The sequence below is a fragment of the Garra rufa genome, chromosome 7 (assembly GCF_049309525.1).
Source record: "Garra rufa chromosome 7, GarRuf1.0, whole genome shotgun sequence".
NCBI lineage: Eukaryota > Metazoa > Chordata > Actinopteri > Cypriniformes > Cyprinidae > Garra > Garra rufa.
The window spans coordinates 9,475,141-9,496,064 of NC_133367.1; the positions used below are offsets into that span (position 1 = coordinate 9,475,141).

The 20,924-nt window shown below is 31.4% G+C and overlaps 1 protein-coding gene across 2 annotated transcripts in view; it reads left to right on the plus strand.

Moving 5' to 3' along the window:
* capzb (capping actin protein of muscle Z-line subunit beta) overlaps nt 1-20,924 on the plus strand; it is a 34,417-nt gene that overhangs the window by 10,160 nt on the left and 3,333 nt on the right. The window contains exons 2-9 of one of the 2 annotated variants that reach the window (XM_073844044.1): nt 4,077-4,166; nt 11,737-11,858; nt 14,582-14,695; nt 14,776-14,917; nt 16,711-16,827; nt 16,929-16,994; nt 17,071-17,147; nt 20,033-20,127. In XM_073844044.1, coding sequence (XP_073700145.1) covers nt 4,077-4,166; nt 11,737-11,858; nt 14,582-14,695; nt 14,776-14,917; nt 16,711-16,827; nt 16,929-16,994; nt 17,071-17,147; nt 20,033-20,126 — 822 coding nt within the window. In that variant the 3' untranslated portion in view covers nt 20,127. The remainder of the gene's footprint in view (nt 1-4,076; nt 4,167-11,736; nt 11,859-14,581; nt 14,696-14,775; nt 14,918-16,710; nt 16,828-16,928; nt 16,995-17,070; nt 17,148-20,032; nt 20,128-20,924) is intronic. The other variant, XM_073844045.1, reaches the window with a different exon arrangement.

Consider the following 20,924-nt stretch of genomic DNA (forward strand, 5'->3'; position numbering starts at 1 on the left):
TGGGGTTTAAGTTTCTTGTTGGTTTAGGTATTTGCTGTTTTAGGCAAAATACTGTTTTATTGTGGATGTTAGTGTTGGAGGATTTTAGATGGTATTTTGTCTGTTTATTATTGGTTGGTTTAGTGTTTGAGGGTTTTGGTATTAGTCTTTTGGGGTCTGAGAGTTCAATATTTTGGGGGTTATTTTATGGGACAGTATTTATGTTTGAGTTTTAGTGTTTGATGGGTTCAGCATTTGTTTGTGTTTTCCTGAATGTGGTATTTGGGGTTTATGTTGTTTTTGGTTCAGGTATTTGCTGTTTTAGGGGTGCTTTGGGTGTTTTGTTGGTCTTTTTGGGTTTTAGGTGGTACTTTGGGGGTCTACTATTGGTTGGTTTAGTAAATGTCCTGTAGTTTGGGTGTTCAGGGCTGTTTTGTTTGGTTTTAGTGTTGCAGTATTTTGACAGATGGAGTTTGAGGTTGAAGTGCGATCCGTCTGTCTGAGAAACTCCCAGTTTACCATGACTAATGTTTACTGGCGACTTTAAGCGTTAGCACCGAGAGTTAGCTGTGGTTTCCATCAGCGTGTTTAGATGTTCTGCTGGAGCAGACGCTCTCAAACGTCCTGGAGCAGGTGGTTTGGCTCAGGGGTCGAGTCTGCCCTGACCTTTGACCCCTCACACGCACACTGAGTGTAAACGCGGTGTCAGAAGCCAGTTGACGCAGAGCCGCTGCGTTTGGTGTCATGCGCCGTTCTCTGAGTTCTCAAAGCGTTTTTGTGTTTGTCCGGCGGTATGAACGAGTTTTTTGATGTTTACTCTGGGATGGGAAACTAGAAATAGCAAGTCATGCGTTAATGTTGAGCAGATGACAAACAGGAAGTTTGAGGACATTTGTTGTTCTTGGCCTAAATTAGAGTTTCCCAGGCAAGAGTTTGAGGAGATTATTATAGAGATGACAGACAATGATCATAACTGCTGAGAATAATTAACTTTGCAATTCTGATAAATGCCATTCAAATGAGGGAACATTTCTGAATTTGGATTCAAGTTTTTCCATGTATTTTGTTTAATTTGATCTTTTTTAATGAAATAATGTGAAGTTTTAGTCATTTTAGAACTTGACTTGAAGTATTAACTAAAACTGTTGTTTTTTCATTAATAGAAATATTCTTTTAAAACTTAAACAAAAACTAAAATGTTTTTCTTATTCAAGTTTTTATTTGTAATTTGCATTCAAGTGTTTGGTTTTTCATCTAATATTTGTTTATCTTTACTTTTTAATTAATGAAAAACAGTCGTTTTTGTAATTTTAGTACTTAAGCATTATTTTATTTTAGTTATTTGACATTGCAACATAATTCAAAATGTACTTTTTTCCCATTTAATGTTTTTTTTTAATGAATGAAAGTTTCATTTTTCATTTATTAAAATAAAGATGAAAAAACTTAGAAATTATAACTTGAATGAAAAAACTTTTTAATTTTTGTTGGATTTTTCTATCTAATATATAAACATATTTAAATCAATTTGTTTATTTCATGTGAAAAGTTTTTTTAGTTTAGTACTTCAACTTCAACTTTAAAATTAAAAACTAAAATTAAAATGTTTGTTAAAATATTAGCTATAACTAGTTTTTTTTTCATTAATTGAAATGAAGATAAAATCTTAAACTCGAAAAAAGCTCGAACAAAAGCTCAAACAAAAAGTACAATATTTTTTCATCAAGTTTTAATTTCTAATTTACATTCAAGTGCACATTTTCTGATAATTCTGATAAATCAATAGTTTGAAAGTTTTTTCATTAATAGAAATATTCTTTTAAAACTTAAACAAAAACTAAAATGTTTTTCTTATTCAAGTTTTAATTTGTAATTTGCATTCAAGTGTTTGGTTTTTCATCTAATATTTGTTTATCTTTACTCTTTAATTAATGAAAAACAGTCGTTTTTGTGATTTTAGTACTTAAGCATTATTTTGTTTTAGTTATTTGACATTGCAACATAATTCAAAATGTCCTTTTTCCCCATCTAATATTTTTTTAAACTTTTTTTTAATGAATGAAAAAGTTTCATTTTTCATTTATTAAAATAAAGATAAAAAAATTTGAAAAATCCAACAAAAATTAATTTTTTTCATTCAAGTTTTAATTGTTTCAATAATATATAAACATATTTAAATCAATTTGTTTATTTCATGTGAAAAGTTTTTTTAGTTTTAGTACTTCAACTTAAATTTTAAAATTAAAAACTAAAATTAAAATGTTTGTTAACATATTAGCTAAAATTATTGTTTTTTATTTTATTAATTGAAATGAAGATGAAAAATATTAAACTCGAACAAAAACTCGGACAAAAAGTATAATATTTTTTCAAGTTTTAATTTCTAATTTACATTCAAGTGTACATTTTTCATCTAATATTTGTTTTTAATTAATGGGAAAAAAACAGTTTTAATAATTTTAGTACTCAAACATTTTATTTCAAATTAAAATTGTCTTTAAAATTGTTTCCAATAAAAATGTCTAATTTGCATTCAAGTGTTTGGTTTTTCATTTAATATTTGTTCATCTTAACTTTTTAAATGAATGACAAACAGTAGTTTTAGTTCATTTTAGTACTTAAGCATTATTTTATTTTAGTTATTTGACATTGTGACATAATTCGAAATGTAAACACATTTTTCCGTCTAACACATATTTTTTGTAACTATTTCAATTAATGAAAAAAAGTGAACAGTTTTATTAATTGTAGTACTTTAACTTAAACTTGAACAAAAAATTAATGTTTAAGTTGAATGAACTAAAACTACTTTTAATTAATTGAAATAATAAAAAACTAACACAACTAACAAAACATTGAGCAAAAAATGTTTTTTATTCATTTTTTTAAATTAAGTAAATAAAATAGTTTTAGTAATTTTAGTACTTAATCATATTTTCAGTTACTTAATAAAAAAATCTGAACAGTTTTATTAATTTTAGTACTTCAACGTAAACTTGAACAAAAATTTAACTGTTTAAGTTGAATTAACTAAAACTGCTTTTTTCATTAATAAAAAAATAAAAAATCTTAAACTTGTTTTTCATTCAATTTTTAATGAAGTAAACAAAGTATTTTTTGTAAACTCAAGTTTTTTCATTCATTAAAACGGATGAAAAATCGTATAAAACTTGTACAAAAATTAAATATTTTTCATTAAAGCTTTGATTTCTACGGAGCCCCTAAGGGGACGTGGAGCAAAAAATAAATAAAGATTAGTTTCGCGTGCTCACGTGAAACTATGGCGCACGTGAAACTATAGAGAAAGTTTCATGTGCGCACGCGAAACTAATCTTTATTTTTTGCTCCACGTCCCCTTAGGGGCTCCGTAGATTTCTAATTTACGTTCAAGTGTAAATTTTTTTCATCTATGTTTGTTCATCTCAATGGAAAAAAATAGTTTTCAAAGTTTTTCAAGTTAGTTTTTTCCATCTATCATATATGTTTTTTTAAATCTGTATTAAATTAATTTTTTTTTTTTTTTTTTTTTTTTTAATAATTCAACCAAACCAAAAAGTTTGAGTCGAAGTATTAACTGAAACTACTTTTTCATTGAAATAAAAATGAAACTTTTTAGATAACTTAAAAAAGATTGGAAAAGCTTATTATTTATTAATTTAAGTACTTTAAATTATATATATATATATATATATATATATATATATATATATAAAAAAAAAATTTCAAGTGTAAGTTTTCCATCAAATATTTGTTTGTTCAACTATATTTTTTTATCAATTAAACACTTTTTTTAGTTTTAGTCATTTTAGTACTTAAACATTTTATTATTTAACATAATTCAGATTTTTCTTTCAAGTTTTTAAACATTTAATAAAATGTGAAACATAAACAGTTAATGCCTTTGCAAAATGTATATTTTTGAAAAGGTAAATTGACATTAAAATAGTTTTGTGATTTTTATAAAGTGGTATTTTTGGGAAATCATATATGCGCTGATTTGATCAAGGTTGAAAATGGTTAATATTTTTAAGGAAACAGTCCTACATTCCCAGCTGAATGAGAGCAGTGTTGATGTGTGTTTGTGTGTTTGTCTGCAGAACGAGCAGCAGTTGGACTGTGCGCTGGACCTGATGAGGCGTCTGCCTCCGCAGCAGATCGAGAAGAACCTGAGCGACCTCATCGATCTGGTCAGTGTTTGAGTGTTGTGTTTGTTTGCTGTGCGTCATTGTGGAAGCATCTCAGACGTGTTTGTGATCACTTTCATCACTTGTTCCGCAGCGTTCAGTCAGATCCAGACTGTTGGCTCGTAAACGCATCGTTAGTGACTCTCCTTCATTCCCACTGTGGTGTCTGATACTATTACACTCTCACTCGTCTACATCCGACCCTAGAGAGCTTTAGCTCAATGTTCACGCTGCTCTCTCAGAAGAACTCAGAGCTTCTCTTACATTATTACTTTATTACTGATCTGCTATTTAAGCTGCTTCCTCTTCTTATTATTTTGATGAGACTAAAATTTCTGAACGCTACTTCTAGAGATTTAAGCTAGATCCACCGAACTCAGCCCAGATCTTCAGACTGATCTCACTTCATAAAACTAAAGATTAACAATCATCACAATCCCATAGATTTACACTGAGGGAATGCTCAAATGAGCCAACACTATTCAAACTCCAACTGTCAAAATTCAAACTCCAACTGTCAAAATTCAAACTCCAACTGTCAGAATTCAAATTTAAACTCCCAGGATCCCTTGAGACTAAATCAAACTTCCCTTCTATCAACGGTTTCTAATCCATTCAAACTTCCATTCTAATATTTATAATCTATTTAACTATCTAGCCTAGCAACTACAGTCATGCTAGTAACTGGCTAATCATGCTAGAAACATGCTAACAACTTACTAATCATGTTAAAAACCTGTTAGCAATTTGTTAATGATGCTAAAAAACTTGTTAGCATCTTGCTAATCATGTTAGAAACATGTTAACAACTTAATAATCATGGTAAAAACATGTTAGCAATTTGTTAATCATGCTAGAAACATGCCAGTAACTTCCTAGTCATGTTAATGACATGCTAGTAACTTGCTAATCATGCTAGTAACTGGCTAATCGTGATAGAAACATGTTAACAACTTAATAATCATAGTAAAAACATGTTAACAACTTAATAATCATGGTAAAAACATGTTAGCAATTTAATTATGCTAGAAACATGCCAGTAACTTCCTAGTCATGTTAATGATGTCCTAGTAACTGGCTAATCATGCTAGAAACATGCTAACTTAATAATCATGGTAAAAACATGTTAGCAATTTGCTAATTATGCTAGAATCTTGCTAGCAACTTGTTAATCATGTAAGAAACATGCCAGTAACTTCCTAGAAACATGCCAGTAACTTCCTAGTCATGTTAATGATGTCCTAGTAACTTGCTAATCATGCTAGAAACATACTAACTTAATAATCATGGTAAAAACATGTTAACAACTTAATAATCATGGTAAAAACATGTTAGCAATTTGTTAATCATGCTAGAAACATGGCAGTAACTTCCTAGACATGTTGATGACATGCTAGTAACTTGCTAATCATGCTAAAACATGCTAGCAACTTAATAATCATGGTAAACATGTTAGCAATTTGTTAATCATGCTAGCAACTTGTTGATCATGCTAGAAACATGTTGACTACTTGCTAATCATACTAGAAACATGTTAAAAATTTGTTATTGTCTCAAAAAATGCTAGCAGCATGCTAGCGACTTGCAAGTCATGTTAGTAACATGTTAATTATGTTAGCAACATTCTAGTAACTTGTTAGAAACATGCCAGAAACATGCTAATCATGATAATACATGTTAACTACATTGTAATCGCGCTAATCATCTAATCTATCTATAAAGTTTAAAACTTTTACAGCTGCTTTAAACGTTTAGGCTAGGCTTACTCAAACCAACCTAAAGTTTGTCTTGACAAACATTGTATCTAGTTATTGTATTTCAGTGTGTTACAATCTCATACATGAGCAGTGTTGGGCAAGTGACTTCCAAAATGTAATACATTATATATTAGTTACTGTGTTTTAAAAGTAATTAGTTACGTTACAACATTACTGTCTCTAAATTGTAATGCGTTACACTACTTTAGAGTTACTTTAGAGTTACTTTAGAGTTACTTTAGAGTTACTTTAGAGTTACTTTAGAGTTACTTTTATCCAGATATCCACAGAAGTATAACTATGCATTATAAAATGCCAAAATGTAAGTTTATTGCTGCTCATTATACATTCAGTGGAGATAATTTGGTAGGTCTATATAGCATACAATTATAAAAACATATTTAGGTAGGCGTACCGGTATGTAGGTCTACATTAATGTTAACCGATAAGCACAAATAATCGCATTATTACATTCTTAAATAACACCGGTAAATAAAGAAAAGTGTTAGAATGTACCAACATTAATTCCATGTTGAGAGTTTGGTGTCACACATAGATTGCACCTGATTCTTATTCTTTTCTCTGATTAACTGAAAATAATGGAAGTGTGTGCATCTCACAAATGTAGAGTCCGTCTGAATTTTTTTAAGTTCACAAACTAATTATAAGTAGGGATGCAACAATACCATTTTTTTCAAAACCGATCCGATACCAAAAATTGAGTATCGGCCGATACCGATACCAGGCCGATATCAGTGGGGTATTTACCTTAAACTAAATGTATACAATTCACTTTGTCATTAAGATTTATTTGTTTTAGGTAAAGCAAGAAATACCATATCTGCTTGCACATTGTTGGATAAAAGGGGGGGAAAAAGAGATGCATGCATGAGTGCAATCAAATTCATAAATTCATATTAAGATTAATGTTTTAAAAATAACATTTTGACAACAGAAATATCACAGATATAAATAACTGAACAGATCTGCCAGCAGATGGCGGCAAGACACTGATTTAATTACTGAATCATTTCATTCATTTGATTCGTTCGAACGGATGGTTCATTCAGGAATAAAGCAAGTGACTCTCTGTTTGAATGGGACATTGAATCATTTCACTAGATTCGTTTAAAAACCAACGCACGTTCATTCGTAAACGAAACACCGCTGTGTTTGAATGGAGATGCGCAGCGGCTCAGTCGTGACTTTTGACGACGAAAATAGAGCAAAATCAGGCAATAGTGCTATAGTCAGACAATGTAAGTCATTTAATAATAACTTCTTATTTAACTGCTGTATTAAACAATCGCGAAGTCCTTGTGTTCTTTTGCGTGATGCTTGTGAAGACGCTTGATTAAATTTGTGGTGTTGTAATTCGAAACACTACTTCCACCTCTTGAAACTTTGGCTTTGCGAATATTACAATTTGCAGTGCTACTAGCTGCTGTATCAAGAGTAACATATTTCCAGATCAGGGACATGTTTACCGCTCTGAGGTAGACTTTGCATGTGAAAGTTCCTCTGAACTCGCCTCACACTCACGTCATGTGGTTTTGTAAGCAGCGCAACGTATTTTAAATGTATTTTATTTTTTAGGCAATGTTTTAAAATAATTGTGTTCTTGTATGAACTATTATAGTTTTTACAGTAGACTATTATTTCTTGCTATTTATTCAATCAAACTCTGGTAACGTATCGAATTTGGATCGGTCACGCATCACCGATATCCGATCCATTCAAGTATCGGATCAACGCAACCCTAATTTTAAGTTAAGTTTAGTCATTTTAAATATGTTGTTGTAACTTGCGTTACTGAGATTGTAACGAGTAATATTATTATATTATTAGTATATTAGTATATTAGTATTATTACCCAAACTGTATTAGTAATAGGGCTGAGTAAAAAATATCGATTCTCCGATTTTAATCGATCTTCAGTTTAACGCAACGATATCGGTTCGGGAAATCCCTGAATGTCACCATCAGCTGCTTTTTTTTGCAGAAAAATCTGGTGATCAAAAATGATTAGGCTGTAGTTAAGAACTGTTACTGTCTTTTAATTTTTTTACAGTAATGTGCATTTTGCCGTTTGTTTACACGGTGTACAATGGATGCACATATTTATGACTTCTTGTTACAGTGTTCATCTAAAATAAACAACTGTGTGCACCCTATTATTAATGTACAGTAGATGTGTATTTCAGTTATAAACTTAAGTAGGAGAGTTTCAGTTACCAGCATTTATATCAAAATATGGATCCCATGTCTGTAACACTAACATTTTAAATGAAATATTGACAGCTAATCGATATCGAATCTAATCGAAACCATAAAAATGAGAATCGAATCACCGAATTGGTCACAATACTCAGCCCTAATTAGTAATGCGTTATATTACTGCGTTACACCAAAAAGTAATATACTACTGTAATATTATTACTTTTGTAATGCGTTACTCCCAACACTGTACATGAGAGAGCAGCGTGAACATTTGGCTAAATATCTCAGTTTTTCAATAATGCTTGATTTTAGCTGAATCTTTGAAACACACGGTTTCTCTCACGTTCTGTTGACGTCCACCTCGTATCACCCGACTGTCAGCCCGTCTGTGTGTGAATATTATATATATATATATATATTAGGGCTGTCAAAATTAACGCGTTAATAGCGCATTAACGCAAATTCATTTTAACGGCACTAATTTTATTAACGCGCGATTAACACAGCGCGCATTTTCTGTTTGACCCACTACCTAGCCCATAGTTAAAGAAATGGATGCAGTGCTGCCAACCTAGCGAAAAATGTCTAGCAACAATACATAAACACATAATTGGACAAACCTAATATAGTCTCTCCGGTTTTACTGAACGAGCGCGAGGTCTCCCAATGCACGCGCACCTCCCTCTCTTTATATCTGCGTCTGCTCTGTTCAGCGAGTGGCACAGGAGCAGCGCTTTCAGTTAAAACAGATGTTATGTTCATTCCAGTGCTTGAAGTGGGCCAGTACGCAGCCACTTCTGTATTTTATCCTTTTGCGTACTTGCACTTTTTCATGCGTACCGGCACTTCTGGCATATTTAATGAATGCAAGCGGAGTCGGGCTACGTTAGGATTGGTGCTGTGGGGTTGATGCGTAAAGCCACATACGAGTGTGCACGCGAAAACGGCGTATTATATGCACGTCAAACACATGCATATCATATGTACGCCAAAGTTAATTTCAGCTTATAAATAGCACGCCAAATAGAAACAGAAAGTCGTGCTAGTGTGCATTTTCATGAGACCAGGCTCTCCAATCAGTACATTATAACCAAAACAATAAAATAAAAACAATAAAAAAAGCAGGTTTTTGCGATCACATAACTTTAAATGGCTAAACTCCTAAAAAGTCAAAGGATCCTGAAGGAATTCAGACAGGAAGTTAAAAACAACGATAATAATGCAGGGAATAGTGACTTATGTCCAGATGCCGGTAAATGATTCTTTTCAGTGATAGAATCATGATCATAATGCAGGATTTTTTTTTTTTCAGTTATTATTTCATATTACTTTGGTTGTCTGATAACATACATATTAAATCAAAACAATGGAAACAGTTTTGTTGAGAACTTGGCTGCATCAGATTACAGTACGTGGGCACCGAGAGGCAAACAAATGTAATAATAAATGTAGATTTTGCATGTTCAGAAGAAGTGAGCTGCCCTGTCTGGCAAATAATATAAACAAGCTTGTGTAAGTAAATTGCTCAGTGCAAAGAAAGAGAAGTAATGGGAACCTGGTGTTTCTATGTTCTTTTTTTCATGCGTCTAATAGACATGAACAAGTTATTTGAAAAACATCTATGACATTTGAAACAAGTTAGTCTAGTCAAGTATGGTTTCACTGATAATAAACACATATTTGCTTAAAGCATCCATGCCAATGTTGATTAGACTATTAAAAACTTTAAAAAGTATTAATTTAAGGTACATTTAGAACAGATAAAAATGTGCGATTAATCGCGAGTTAACTCATGACAACCATGCGATTAATCGCGATTAAAAAATTTAATCGATTGACAGCCCTAATATATATATATATATAATATTTTTATTAAAAAATTGCGATACCTCATTTTAATAAATTAAATCGTCTTAAAACGTAAATTCGAATTAATCAAAAAAAATCGAAAGAATCGCCCAGCCCCAGAAACATGTTAGCAAATTGCCAGTCTCACTACAAACATGTTAACGACTTGCTAATCACATTTGAAACATGTTAGAAACATGCTAGTGACTAAGTCATGTTAGTAACATGTTAATCATGTAAGAAACAAGCTAGCAAAATGCTAGTAACTTGTTATCCATGTTAGAAGCATGCTAACATCTTGTTAAACATGCTAGAAACAAGCTAACATTCTAGAAACATGCTAATAACATGCTAACAACTTGTTTTTCATGTTAGTAACTGGTTAATAATACTAGCAACTTGCTAAAATGTTAAGAACACGCTAACAAATTGCCCAGCACACTACAAACATGTTAACGACTTGCTAATCACGTTTGAAACATGCTAGTGACTAAGTCATGTTAGTAACATGTCAATCATGTTAGAAGCAAGCTAGCAAAATGCTTGTAACTTGTTATTCATGTTAGAAACATGTTAGAAACAAGCTAACATTCTAGAAACATGCTAATAACATGCTAACAACTTGTTTTTCATGTTAGAAACATGCTAACATCTTGTTAAACATGTTAGAAACAAGTTAACATTCTAGAAACATGCTAACAACTTGTTTTTCATGTTAGAAACATGTTAGCAACATGTTAGTAACTGGTTAATCATACTAGCAACTTGCTAATATGTTAGAAACACGCTAACAAATTGCCAAGCACACTACAAACATGTTAATGACTTGCTAATCACGTTTGAAACATGCTAGTGACTTAGTCATGTTAGTAACATGCTAATCATGTTAGAAACAAGCTAGTGACTAAGTCATGTTAGTAACATGCTAATCATGTTTGAAACAAGCTAGCAAAATGCTAGTAACTTGTTATTCATGTTAGAAACATGCTAACATCTTGTTAAACATGCTAGAAACAAGTTAACAGTCTAGAAACATGCTAACATCTTGTTAAACATGCTAGAAACATGTTAGCAACATGTTAGTAACTAGTTAATCATACTAGCAACTTGCTAATATATTAGGAACACGCTAACAAATTGCCAAGCACACTACAAACATGTTAACGACTTGCTAATCACGTTTGAAACATGCTAGTGTTAGTAAAATGTTAATCATGTTAGAAGCAAGCTAGCAAAATGCTAGTAACTTGTTATTCATGTTAGGAAAAGTGTTCTAAAAAACTAGTTAATCATACTAGCAACTTGCACACAGTCATGTTAGAAACATGATTAACTACATTCATATCATGCTAATAATGTTTGTCTTGACAAGCGTTATCTAGTTATTTTACTTGAGTGCGTTAATGTCTGCCATCCTTATATATGAGAGAGCAGCGTGAACATTTGGCTAAATATCTCAGTTTGTCAATAATGCTGGATTTTTCGCTGAATCTTTGAAACACACGGTTCCTCTCACGTTCTGTTGACGTCCCCCTCGTGTCACCCGTCTGTCTGTCCGTCTGTGTGTGATTGTGTGGTGGCTATTAGAGGTCATTATGAGTTATTAGCGCGCGTGTCAGTCTCACAGCGGGAGCGAGCGGCCCTGTGTTCGGTCACATGTTTCACAGGGTTTACGGGAGGAAGTGACTGGTCAATAATGAGCGTCTGACAGGAGTTCACTTCCTCTAATGATGTGTGTGTGTGTTCAGGTGCCCAGTCTGTGTGAAGACCTGCTGTCGTCGGTGGATCAGCCGCTGAAGATCGCGCGTGATAAAGTCGTGGGCAAAGATTATCTGCTGTGCGACTACAACCGTGATGGAGACTCCTACAGGTACATCTGAATGACACACTTAGACTTTCACACTCCTCGTTTACATTAAGTTATTGTCTTGGTTTGCCAAAGGTAAAGGAGTTGATACATTTACATTTGGTTAGATTTTAAAACATTAATTAAATTATTAACGTTTTTTGTGTTTATTTGATCGTGACCGTGTTTTGCCTGAAATCATAATTCTAGAAAAAAGACAATTAAAACAGAAAACAGAAAAACTGAAAAAGGAAACATGTAATTTAAGGGAAAAAATTATAATTTCACAAGACCTTGAAAATGTAGTTTTAGTTAAAATCGATACATTTTTGATACTCATGCTTTTTGGTTGCTAAAGTTTCAGTTAACCATTAAAACAGACTTCAGACAAATAAAAAAACAAAATGAAATCCACATTTAAAAACCAAATTTGGGAAGAAGCAAAATGGATTTTGCTTGGACTGAGTCATAATTTTGACTTTTAATCATAGTTATGACTTAAGTCACAATCATAAGAAACAGTCAAAATTATGAGATTTAGGTCATAATTATGAGATAAAAAGTTGAAATTATGACTTAAGTCCTAAATTTCAAAATCTCATAATTGTAACTTAAGTCATAATTTCGACTGTTTCTCATAATTTTATTTATATAATTTAAATTTAATCTCGTGATTGACTTAAGTTAAACTTTTAAAGTAATTTCATAATCATGATTAAAAAGTCATAATTTCAACCTTTACAGTTATAAGTTCTACTTTTTATCAAAATTATGACTTAAGTTATGATTTCAACCTTTTATCTTATAATTGTGACCTAAGCCATTATTTTGACTTTCTCATAATTGTAACTTAAGTCAATTTTGACTTTTATCTCATAATTATGACTTAAGTCGTAGTTTTGACTGTTTCTTGTAATTGTAACTTAAAGATAAAAAGTAAAAAATGACTTAAGTTGTAATTTCGACTTTATATCTCATTATGTCTAAAGTCATAATTTTGACACTTTCTCATAATTGTGACTTAAGTCATAATTTTGATCTTGTAATTGACTATGCTAATTTTAAATCTAAAATTTCGACTTTTTTTCATAATTATGACTTAAGTTGTAATTTCAATTTTTTTATCATAATTTTGACTTTTTATCTTGTAACTGACTTAAGTTACAATTATAAGAAACAGTCAAAATTACGACTTAAGTCATAATTATGAGAAGTCAAACTTGTAATTTCAACTTTATTTCATAATTATGACCTAAGTCATAATTTCGACTTTATATCTCATTATGTCTAAAGTCATAATTTTGACACTTTCTCATAATTGTGACTTAAGTCATAATTTTGATCTTGTAATTGACTATGCTAATTTTAAATCTAAAATTTCGACTTTTTTTCATAATTATGACTTAAGTTGTAATTTCAATTTTTTTATCATAATTTTGACTTTTTATCTTGTAACTGACTTAAGTTACAATTATAAGAAACAGTCAAAATTACGACTTAAGTCATAATTATTAGATAAGTCAAACTTGTAATTTCAACTTATTTCATAATTATGACCTAAGTCATAATTTCGACTTTATATCTCATTATGTCTAAAGTCATAATTTTGACTGTTTCTCATAATTGTGACTTAAGTCATAATTTTAAATATTGTAATTGACTATGCTAATTTTAAATTTTGCACAATTATGACTTAAGTTGTAATTTCAAATTTATCATAATTTTGACTTTATCTCATAATTGTGACTTAAGTTATAATTTTGACCTTATCTTATAGTTGACTTAAGTAATACTTTCAACTTTTAAAGTCATAATTTCAACTTTTTTTCATAATTATGACTTAAGTTGTAATATCAATTTTTATCATAATTTTGACCTAAATCATAATTTTAAATATTGTAATTGACTATACTAATTTTAAATTTTGCATAATTATGACTTAAGTTGTAATTTCAATTTTTTATGATAATTTTGACTTTTTATCTCATAATTGTGACTTAAGTTATAATTTTGACCTTATCTCATAGAAGACTTAAGTAATACTTTCAACTTTTAAAGTCATAATTTCAACTTTTTATCATAATTATGACTTAAGTTGTAATTTCCATTTTTTTTTAATCATAATTTTGACTTTATCTCATAATTGTGGCTTAAGTTATAATTTTGACCTTATCTCGTAGTTGACTTAAGTAATACTTTTTTTAACTTTTAAAGTCATAATTTCAACTTTTTATCATAATTATGACTTAAGTCATAATTTTGACTGCTTCTCATAATTCTGACTTTAAGTAATAAAAAAAAATTATATTTAAGTAATCTTGTAATTAACTTAATTGAAATTTTAACTTTTAAAGTCATAATTTCATAATTGTGATTTAGGTCATAATTATGAGATAAAAAGTTGTAATTACGACTTAAGTCATAATTTTGACTTTATCTCATAATTGTAACTTGGAAATGGGCTTCCATAACACAAAGTTCAGAAAACTGGAAAAAAAAATGAAATTTCAAAATTTCAAAAATTGAATCGGGGACGGGACAAATGGAGAAAATGTAATCCGGTAATAAAAGAAATCCAGAAAAACACTGGGGAAAATAAAAGAGGTCTTTGAATAGGTCTTAAAATGCAGTCTTTGTTAGAAAATCCTTTTTTTAAGAGATTAACTTTATTCAATCAATCAGACATGCTTTTTGATGACTAAATTAGCAGTGACTTCAGGTGTGATTGTCCACTCTCTTTCTCTCAGATCTCCCTGGAGTAACAAATACGAGCCTCCGATCGACGACGGTGCCATGCCATCTGCTCGTCTGCGTAAGCTGGAGGTGGAGGCCAACAACGCCTTCGACCAGTACAGAGACCTGTGAGTACACGCCCACTGACTCCTCCCCCTGCGCTCTGATTGGCTGAGAGCTGTGATTGACGCGCTGCTCTCTCTCTCAGGTATTTCGAGGGCGGGGTTTCCTCCGTCTACCTGTGGGATCTGGATCACGGATTCGCCGGCGTCATCCTCATCAAGAAAGCCGGAGACGGCTCCAAGAAGATCAAGGGATGCTGGGACTCCATCCACGTGGTGGAGGTGCAGGTGAGAGCTCACTGACATCCAGGAAGTGACCTCATTTGGAACGGCAGCGTGACAGGAAGTCAGTTTTTGTAGTGTTACGTTACTGAAGTTATCAGAAGACTAATTAAGAGAGAATTTTGGAAGGATTTAATCAAATTGATATGGTATTGAGTATTTATTTATTTTTTTGCTTTATTACATTCTATTTATTTAATTGGTTTGTTTGAGTTTTATTTATTTGTTTATTGTATTATAGAAATATTTTTGTGAGTTTTTAAAATTTTGGAAAACTCTTTTCTGCTCATCAAGGCTGCATTTATTTGCTTAAATGTTGAAATAAAGAACCGTTTTCTATCTGAAAATTAGTCTTTAAAGTAATTTATTCCTGTGATGGCAAAGTTAAATTTTTAGCAGCTTGTTTTTTGTATTTATTTTATTTTAGAGGTCTTTTTTTTTCCTTTTCTTTTTTTAGATTTTTGTCTGGTTAGTTTTTATTTTTTTATTTTTTTTTTGCCCCCAAATTTTAATAACATGGTTTGAAAAAAAAATTTAATTTTAAAATGTTAAAATTTAATTAATTTAATTAAAAATAAAATTTCTCATTATGTAGTTTGACCTCTTTTTGTTGACTATATTATTGAATATTAAAAATAGAATTTATTAGAAAAAGTATATTATGTAGGGTTGTTGTGTTTTTTTTTACAATATTTCTAAATATCTTTTTAACTTTGTTTTATGAGTTATTTTAATTTTTTAAAAATATAATTATCTTTATTTATTATTATGTTTTTATTTATTTTTTGACATTTTGCCTGTTTTTTTTTTTCTTTTCTGACAATGTAATATTGCTATTAACTAGCAAACCAGGAGCAAAATTCATTAATCACATGATTTATTTGCAATTTCTTGCTCAAAAATATTTGTGCAATTTAAAAAACAATTTTCTATCTGAAAATAATTTTTAAAAAGTAATGTATTCCTGAGATGCCTAAGTTTAATTTTCAGCTGCCAAATATTGTGTAATAATTATTTATTTTTATTTTATTTTATTTGAGTTTTTATTTTATAGTTTTTTTTTTGTTTTGTTTTTTCAGATTTTTATCTGGTTAGTTTTGATTATTTTTGTTGTTAATTGCTAATAAGTAACAATTTTGATAACATGGTTTTAAAATGTATCTTCAAATATTTAAGTTTAATTAAAAATAAAACAGCTTATAAATGTAGTTTGACCTCTTGTTGTGGACTATATTATTTCAATAAATAATGTTTCATAGAAATAGTATTTATTAAAAAATAGTATATTATGTAGGTTTTTTTATAATTTACAATATTTTTTAATATTTTTTCCCTTTTTTTTTGTTTAGAAATAGTATTTTAATTTTTATAAATATTATTATTTTTATATATATATATTTATTTATATAATTTCTGACAATGTGTTAATGCTAGTAACTAACAAACCAGATTTTAGTAATGTGTTTTTTTTGTTTTTTTTTTAATTAAACATTTGTGGGAAAGAGATTAAATTTTTACACTGTCTTTTATTTTTGTTAAGTTTTTTTGTTTATTTGTAGTAAATAACATGTGTGACTGCAAAATTCATAAATCACAAGATGAACGTAAAATTAAACAAATGTAAAAATTAAATAAATTCATAAAATCATGGTTTGACCTCCTGACGTTCATTTTCTGAGCATTCAGGAGCTCCATTCACTAACTTTCGGTTGAAAATGCTCAGGTTTCAGTCTTTGAGTTGGAGTGTCTTCATGTAAGTAAACCCCGGTGTGAGCGTAAACCTGTTGTGTGTGTTTCAGGAGAAGTCCAGCGGGCGCACGGCTCATTATAAACTCACGTCTACAGTCATGCTGTGGCTGCAGACCACCAAAACCGGCTCCGGCACCATGAACCTGGGCGGCAGCCTCACCCGACAGGTACCGTCTCTTTAACAGCTGCGCCACTTATAGCTCTCACTAGATCATGTGACCATCTCAGATTACCGCTCACCCGTCTATCTGTCTCTGTGTGTCCTCAGATGGAGAAAGACGAGACGGTCAGCGAATCCTCTCCTCACATCGCTAACATCGGCCGCCTGGTGGAGGTGACTCTCACACAGACACTAGTTTAGCTCATGAGTGTCGTCATATGTGCTGTAACTCTCTCTCTCTGTGTGTCAGGACATGGAGAACAAGATCCGCTCCACCCTCAACGAGATCTACTTCGGCAAGACCAAGGACATTGTGAATGGCCTGAGGTACGTCACATGACTCAAAACAGGAACATTAGAATTCATGATTTGCTCTGTTTGCTTCCGCTGGCGATTTGAATCGCCTGCATTCTTCCGCTCATGCAGAAATGCTGTCTCCTGAAGCATCACAAATACACCACGCAAGTCAACATGTCTGTCTGATGTGTTGATTTCAATGGTTGTGTGCAACAGTGATTCATTAATGAACGGTTCTTTGAATGAACTGACTCACATACTGGTTTTGAATCACTCTGATGAATCACTGAACCGGTCGACACAGTTTTGAATTAGTCTTAATGCACATTCACTGATTCAATTCTGAGTTTTTGAATTGATTCTGGTTCATTTGATTCACTACAGATTCAGGTTCATTATAGATTCATTAAAGATTCAGATTCAGTACACTTTCAGATTACACTACAGATTCAGGTTCATTATAGATTTATTACAGATACAGATTCACTACAGCATCAGATTCATTACAGATTGTTTCATTTGATTTACTACAGATTCAGGTTCATTATAGATTCATTAAAGATTCAGGTTCGTTAGAATTTCAGATTACACTACAGATTCAGGTTCATTACAGATTTATTACAGATACAGATTCACTACAGCATCAGATTCATTACAGGTTCAGTTTCATTTGATTTACTACAGATTCAGGTTCATTATAGATTCATTAAAGATTCAGATTCAGTACACTTTCAGATTACACTACAGATTCAGGTTCATTACAGATTTATTACAGATACAGATTCACTACAGCATCAGATTCATTACAGGTTCAGTTTCATTTGATTTACTACAGATTCAGGTTCATTATAGATTCATTAAAGATTCAGGTTCGTTAGAATTTCAGATTCACTACAGATTCAGGTTCATTACAGATTTATTACAGATACAGATTCACTACAGCATCAGATTCATTACAGGTTCAGTTTCATTTGATTTACTACAGATTCAGGTTCATTATAGATTCATTAAAGATTCAGGTTCGTTAGAATTTAAGATTCACTACAGATTCAGGTTCATTACAGATTTATTACAGATACAGATTCACTACAGCATCAGATTCATTACAGGTTCAGTTTCATTTGATTTACTACAGATTCAGGTTCATTATAGATTCATTAAAGATTCAGGTTCATTACACTTTCAGATTACACTACAGATTCAGGTTCATTACAGATTTATTACAGATACAGATTCACTACAGCATCAGATTCATTACAGATTCGGTTTTATTAGATTGACTAAAAATTTAGGTTCATTATAGATTCATTAAAGAATCAGGTTCAGTACACTTTCAGATTCACTACAGATTCAGGATCATTACAGATTTATTACAGATGTAGATACACGTCAGAGTCATTACAGATTCAGTTTCATTTGATTCTCTACAGATTCAGGTTGATTATAGTTTCATTAAAGATTCAGGTTCATTACAGATGTATTAAAGATACAGATTCACTACAGCATCAGATTCAATACAGGTTTAGTTTCATTTGATTTACTACAGATTCAGCTTGATTATAGAATCATTAAAGATTCAGGTTCATTACACTTTCAGATTACACTACAGATTCAGGTTCATTACAGATTTATTACAGATTCACTACAGCCTTCAGATTCATTACAGATACAGATTCACTACAGCATCAGATTCAATACAGGTTTAGTTTCATTTGATTTACTACAGATTCAGCTTGATTATAGAATCATTAAAGATTCAGGTTCATTACACTTTCAGATTACACTACAGATTCAGGTTCATTACAGATTTATTACAGATTCACTACAGCCTTCAGATTCATTACAGATTCAGATTCAGGTTTATTACAGATATAGATTCATTACGTTCCATTCCATTAGATTCAGTACAGATTCAGGTTTATTACAAATTCATTTCAGATTCACTACAGATCAGATTCACTTTAGATTCAGATTCATTACAGATTGAGGTTCACTACAGAATTGATTCAAGAACTCCTGCAGTTGCTATTGAGACTCGATTTAATTCTAATGTGGTATGTTCTGATTCAGTACTGATTCAAACAGTAACTTCTGAGTAAGCGAGTCGTCTTGAATGAATCATTCAAAGAACTGGTTCATAGGAGTCATTTATTTGTGAATCAGACTACACCGGTCGTGATATATGTTGTTGCACACAGCCAGTGAAAACTGAATAGACTGACATGTTTACCTTCTATGAATCAGAAAATTTACACACTCATATTTTTATTTCATTGTATATACAGATTCAGATTTGTTAGTTTCAGATTCTGATTCATTACAGATTTAGATTCTAATCCATTACAGGTTTTGTTTCATTACAGATTTTGATTCTTTACAGATTCGGGCTCATTACAGATTCAGATTCACTAAAAATGCATTACAGGTTCAGATTTGTACAGAATGTAATTCATTACAGATTCAGGCTCATTACACAATCAGATTCATTACAGATTCAGGCTCATTACACAATCAGATTCATTACAGATTCATAATTGTATGGATTCAGATTCATGACCCATTCAGATTCACTAGATTTATTACAGATTTAGATTAATTCTTTACAGATTCGGGCTCACTTCACATTCACATTCACTACAGATTTAGATTCATTGCAGGTTTAGGTTATGATTAGGGTTGGGACACAGCCTTTTTTTTTAATAAAAATCTAAATCGATGCCTAACCGTAATTATGATTTATTACAGATTCAGGTTCGTTACAGATTTATATTCGTTACAGTTTCAGATTCTTCTCAGATTAATTTTGTTTGTTGATTCCCACTGTTCCTAGAGTTCTTCCTGCTTTCGTTCTGTTGATGTTTCCTCATATTTTCCTCATCTGTCTGTCTCTCTGTCTGTGTGTGGTGGGGCTCCAGATCTATCGAGTCTCTTCCTGATAATCAAAAGTACCGTCAGCTGCAGCGGGAGCTCTCTCAGGTTCTGACCCAGCGTCAGATCTACATTGACTAGGGTCAGAGCGGTTTGCGTGTGTTCGCCTGCACTGACCTCCGTAACAAACACACTAACTGCATGCAGGTGCATTCTGGGACAGCTCATCAGTATTAACGAGTGTTCACAAAGCTCTTGTGTGGGTTAATCTTTAATAGGTCAATTTGTAGTAAAGCATATGCATTTCAAAATAAGAGTCCCAGTGTATTTCAAGCTTTTTATTTTGATTAGGATGTCATATTCCCCTCCTTTTTGAATGAGCAGCTCAAATAGCTCAATAGCATTTCAAAATAAGTATTTAAGTGAAATAAGTGTATTTCAAGCTTTTTTTATTAAAATTCCCTATTATGTGTTAAATTGTATTTTTAGACTATGATTGGTGTTGTGGTTCCCATATTCTCATCCTTTCGAATGACCCGCTAAAGTAGTAAAGTGTAAACATTTCAAATTAAGAGTCCCAGTGTATTTCAAGGTTTTATTATTATTACTTCTATTAAAAGTTCCTAATTACACGCAAAATGTTTTTTTTTTTTTTTTTTTTCTCTTTCTCTCTGACTATTCTTGGAGTTTTGGTTCCCATGTTTAAGTTTTCCTCGTTTTTTTTAATGAGCAGCTGAAGTAGTGACGCATATTTCAAAATAAGGGTCCTGGTGTTATTAGGTCTTATGATTTTGAAAGTTCCTCATTATATGAAAGATAGCTTTTCCCCCCTTACTGTTATTAGGGCCCGAGCCCAGAATGGGCAAAGGCCCTATTGTTCTTCTAAGTCTTCTAAGGATTCTTATTTATTTATTTTTATTTATTTATTTTTTCAACCTT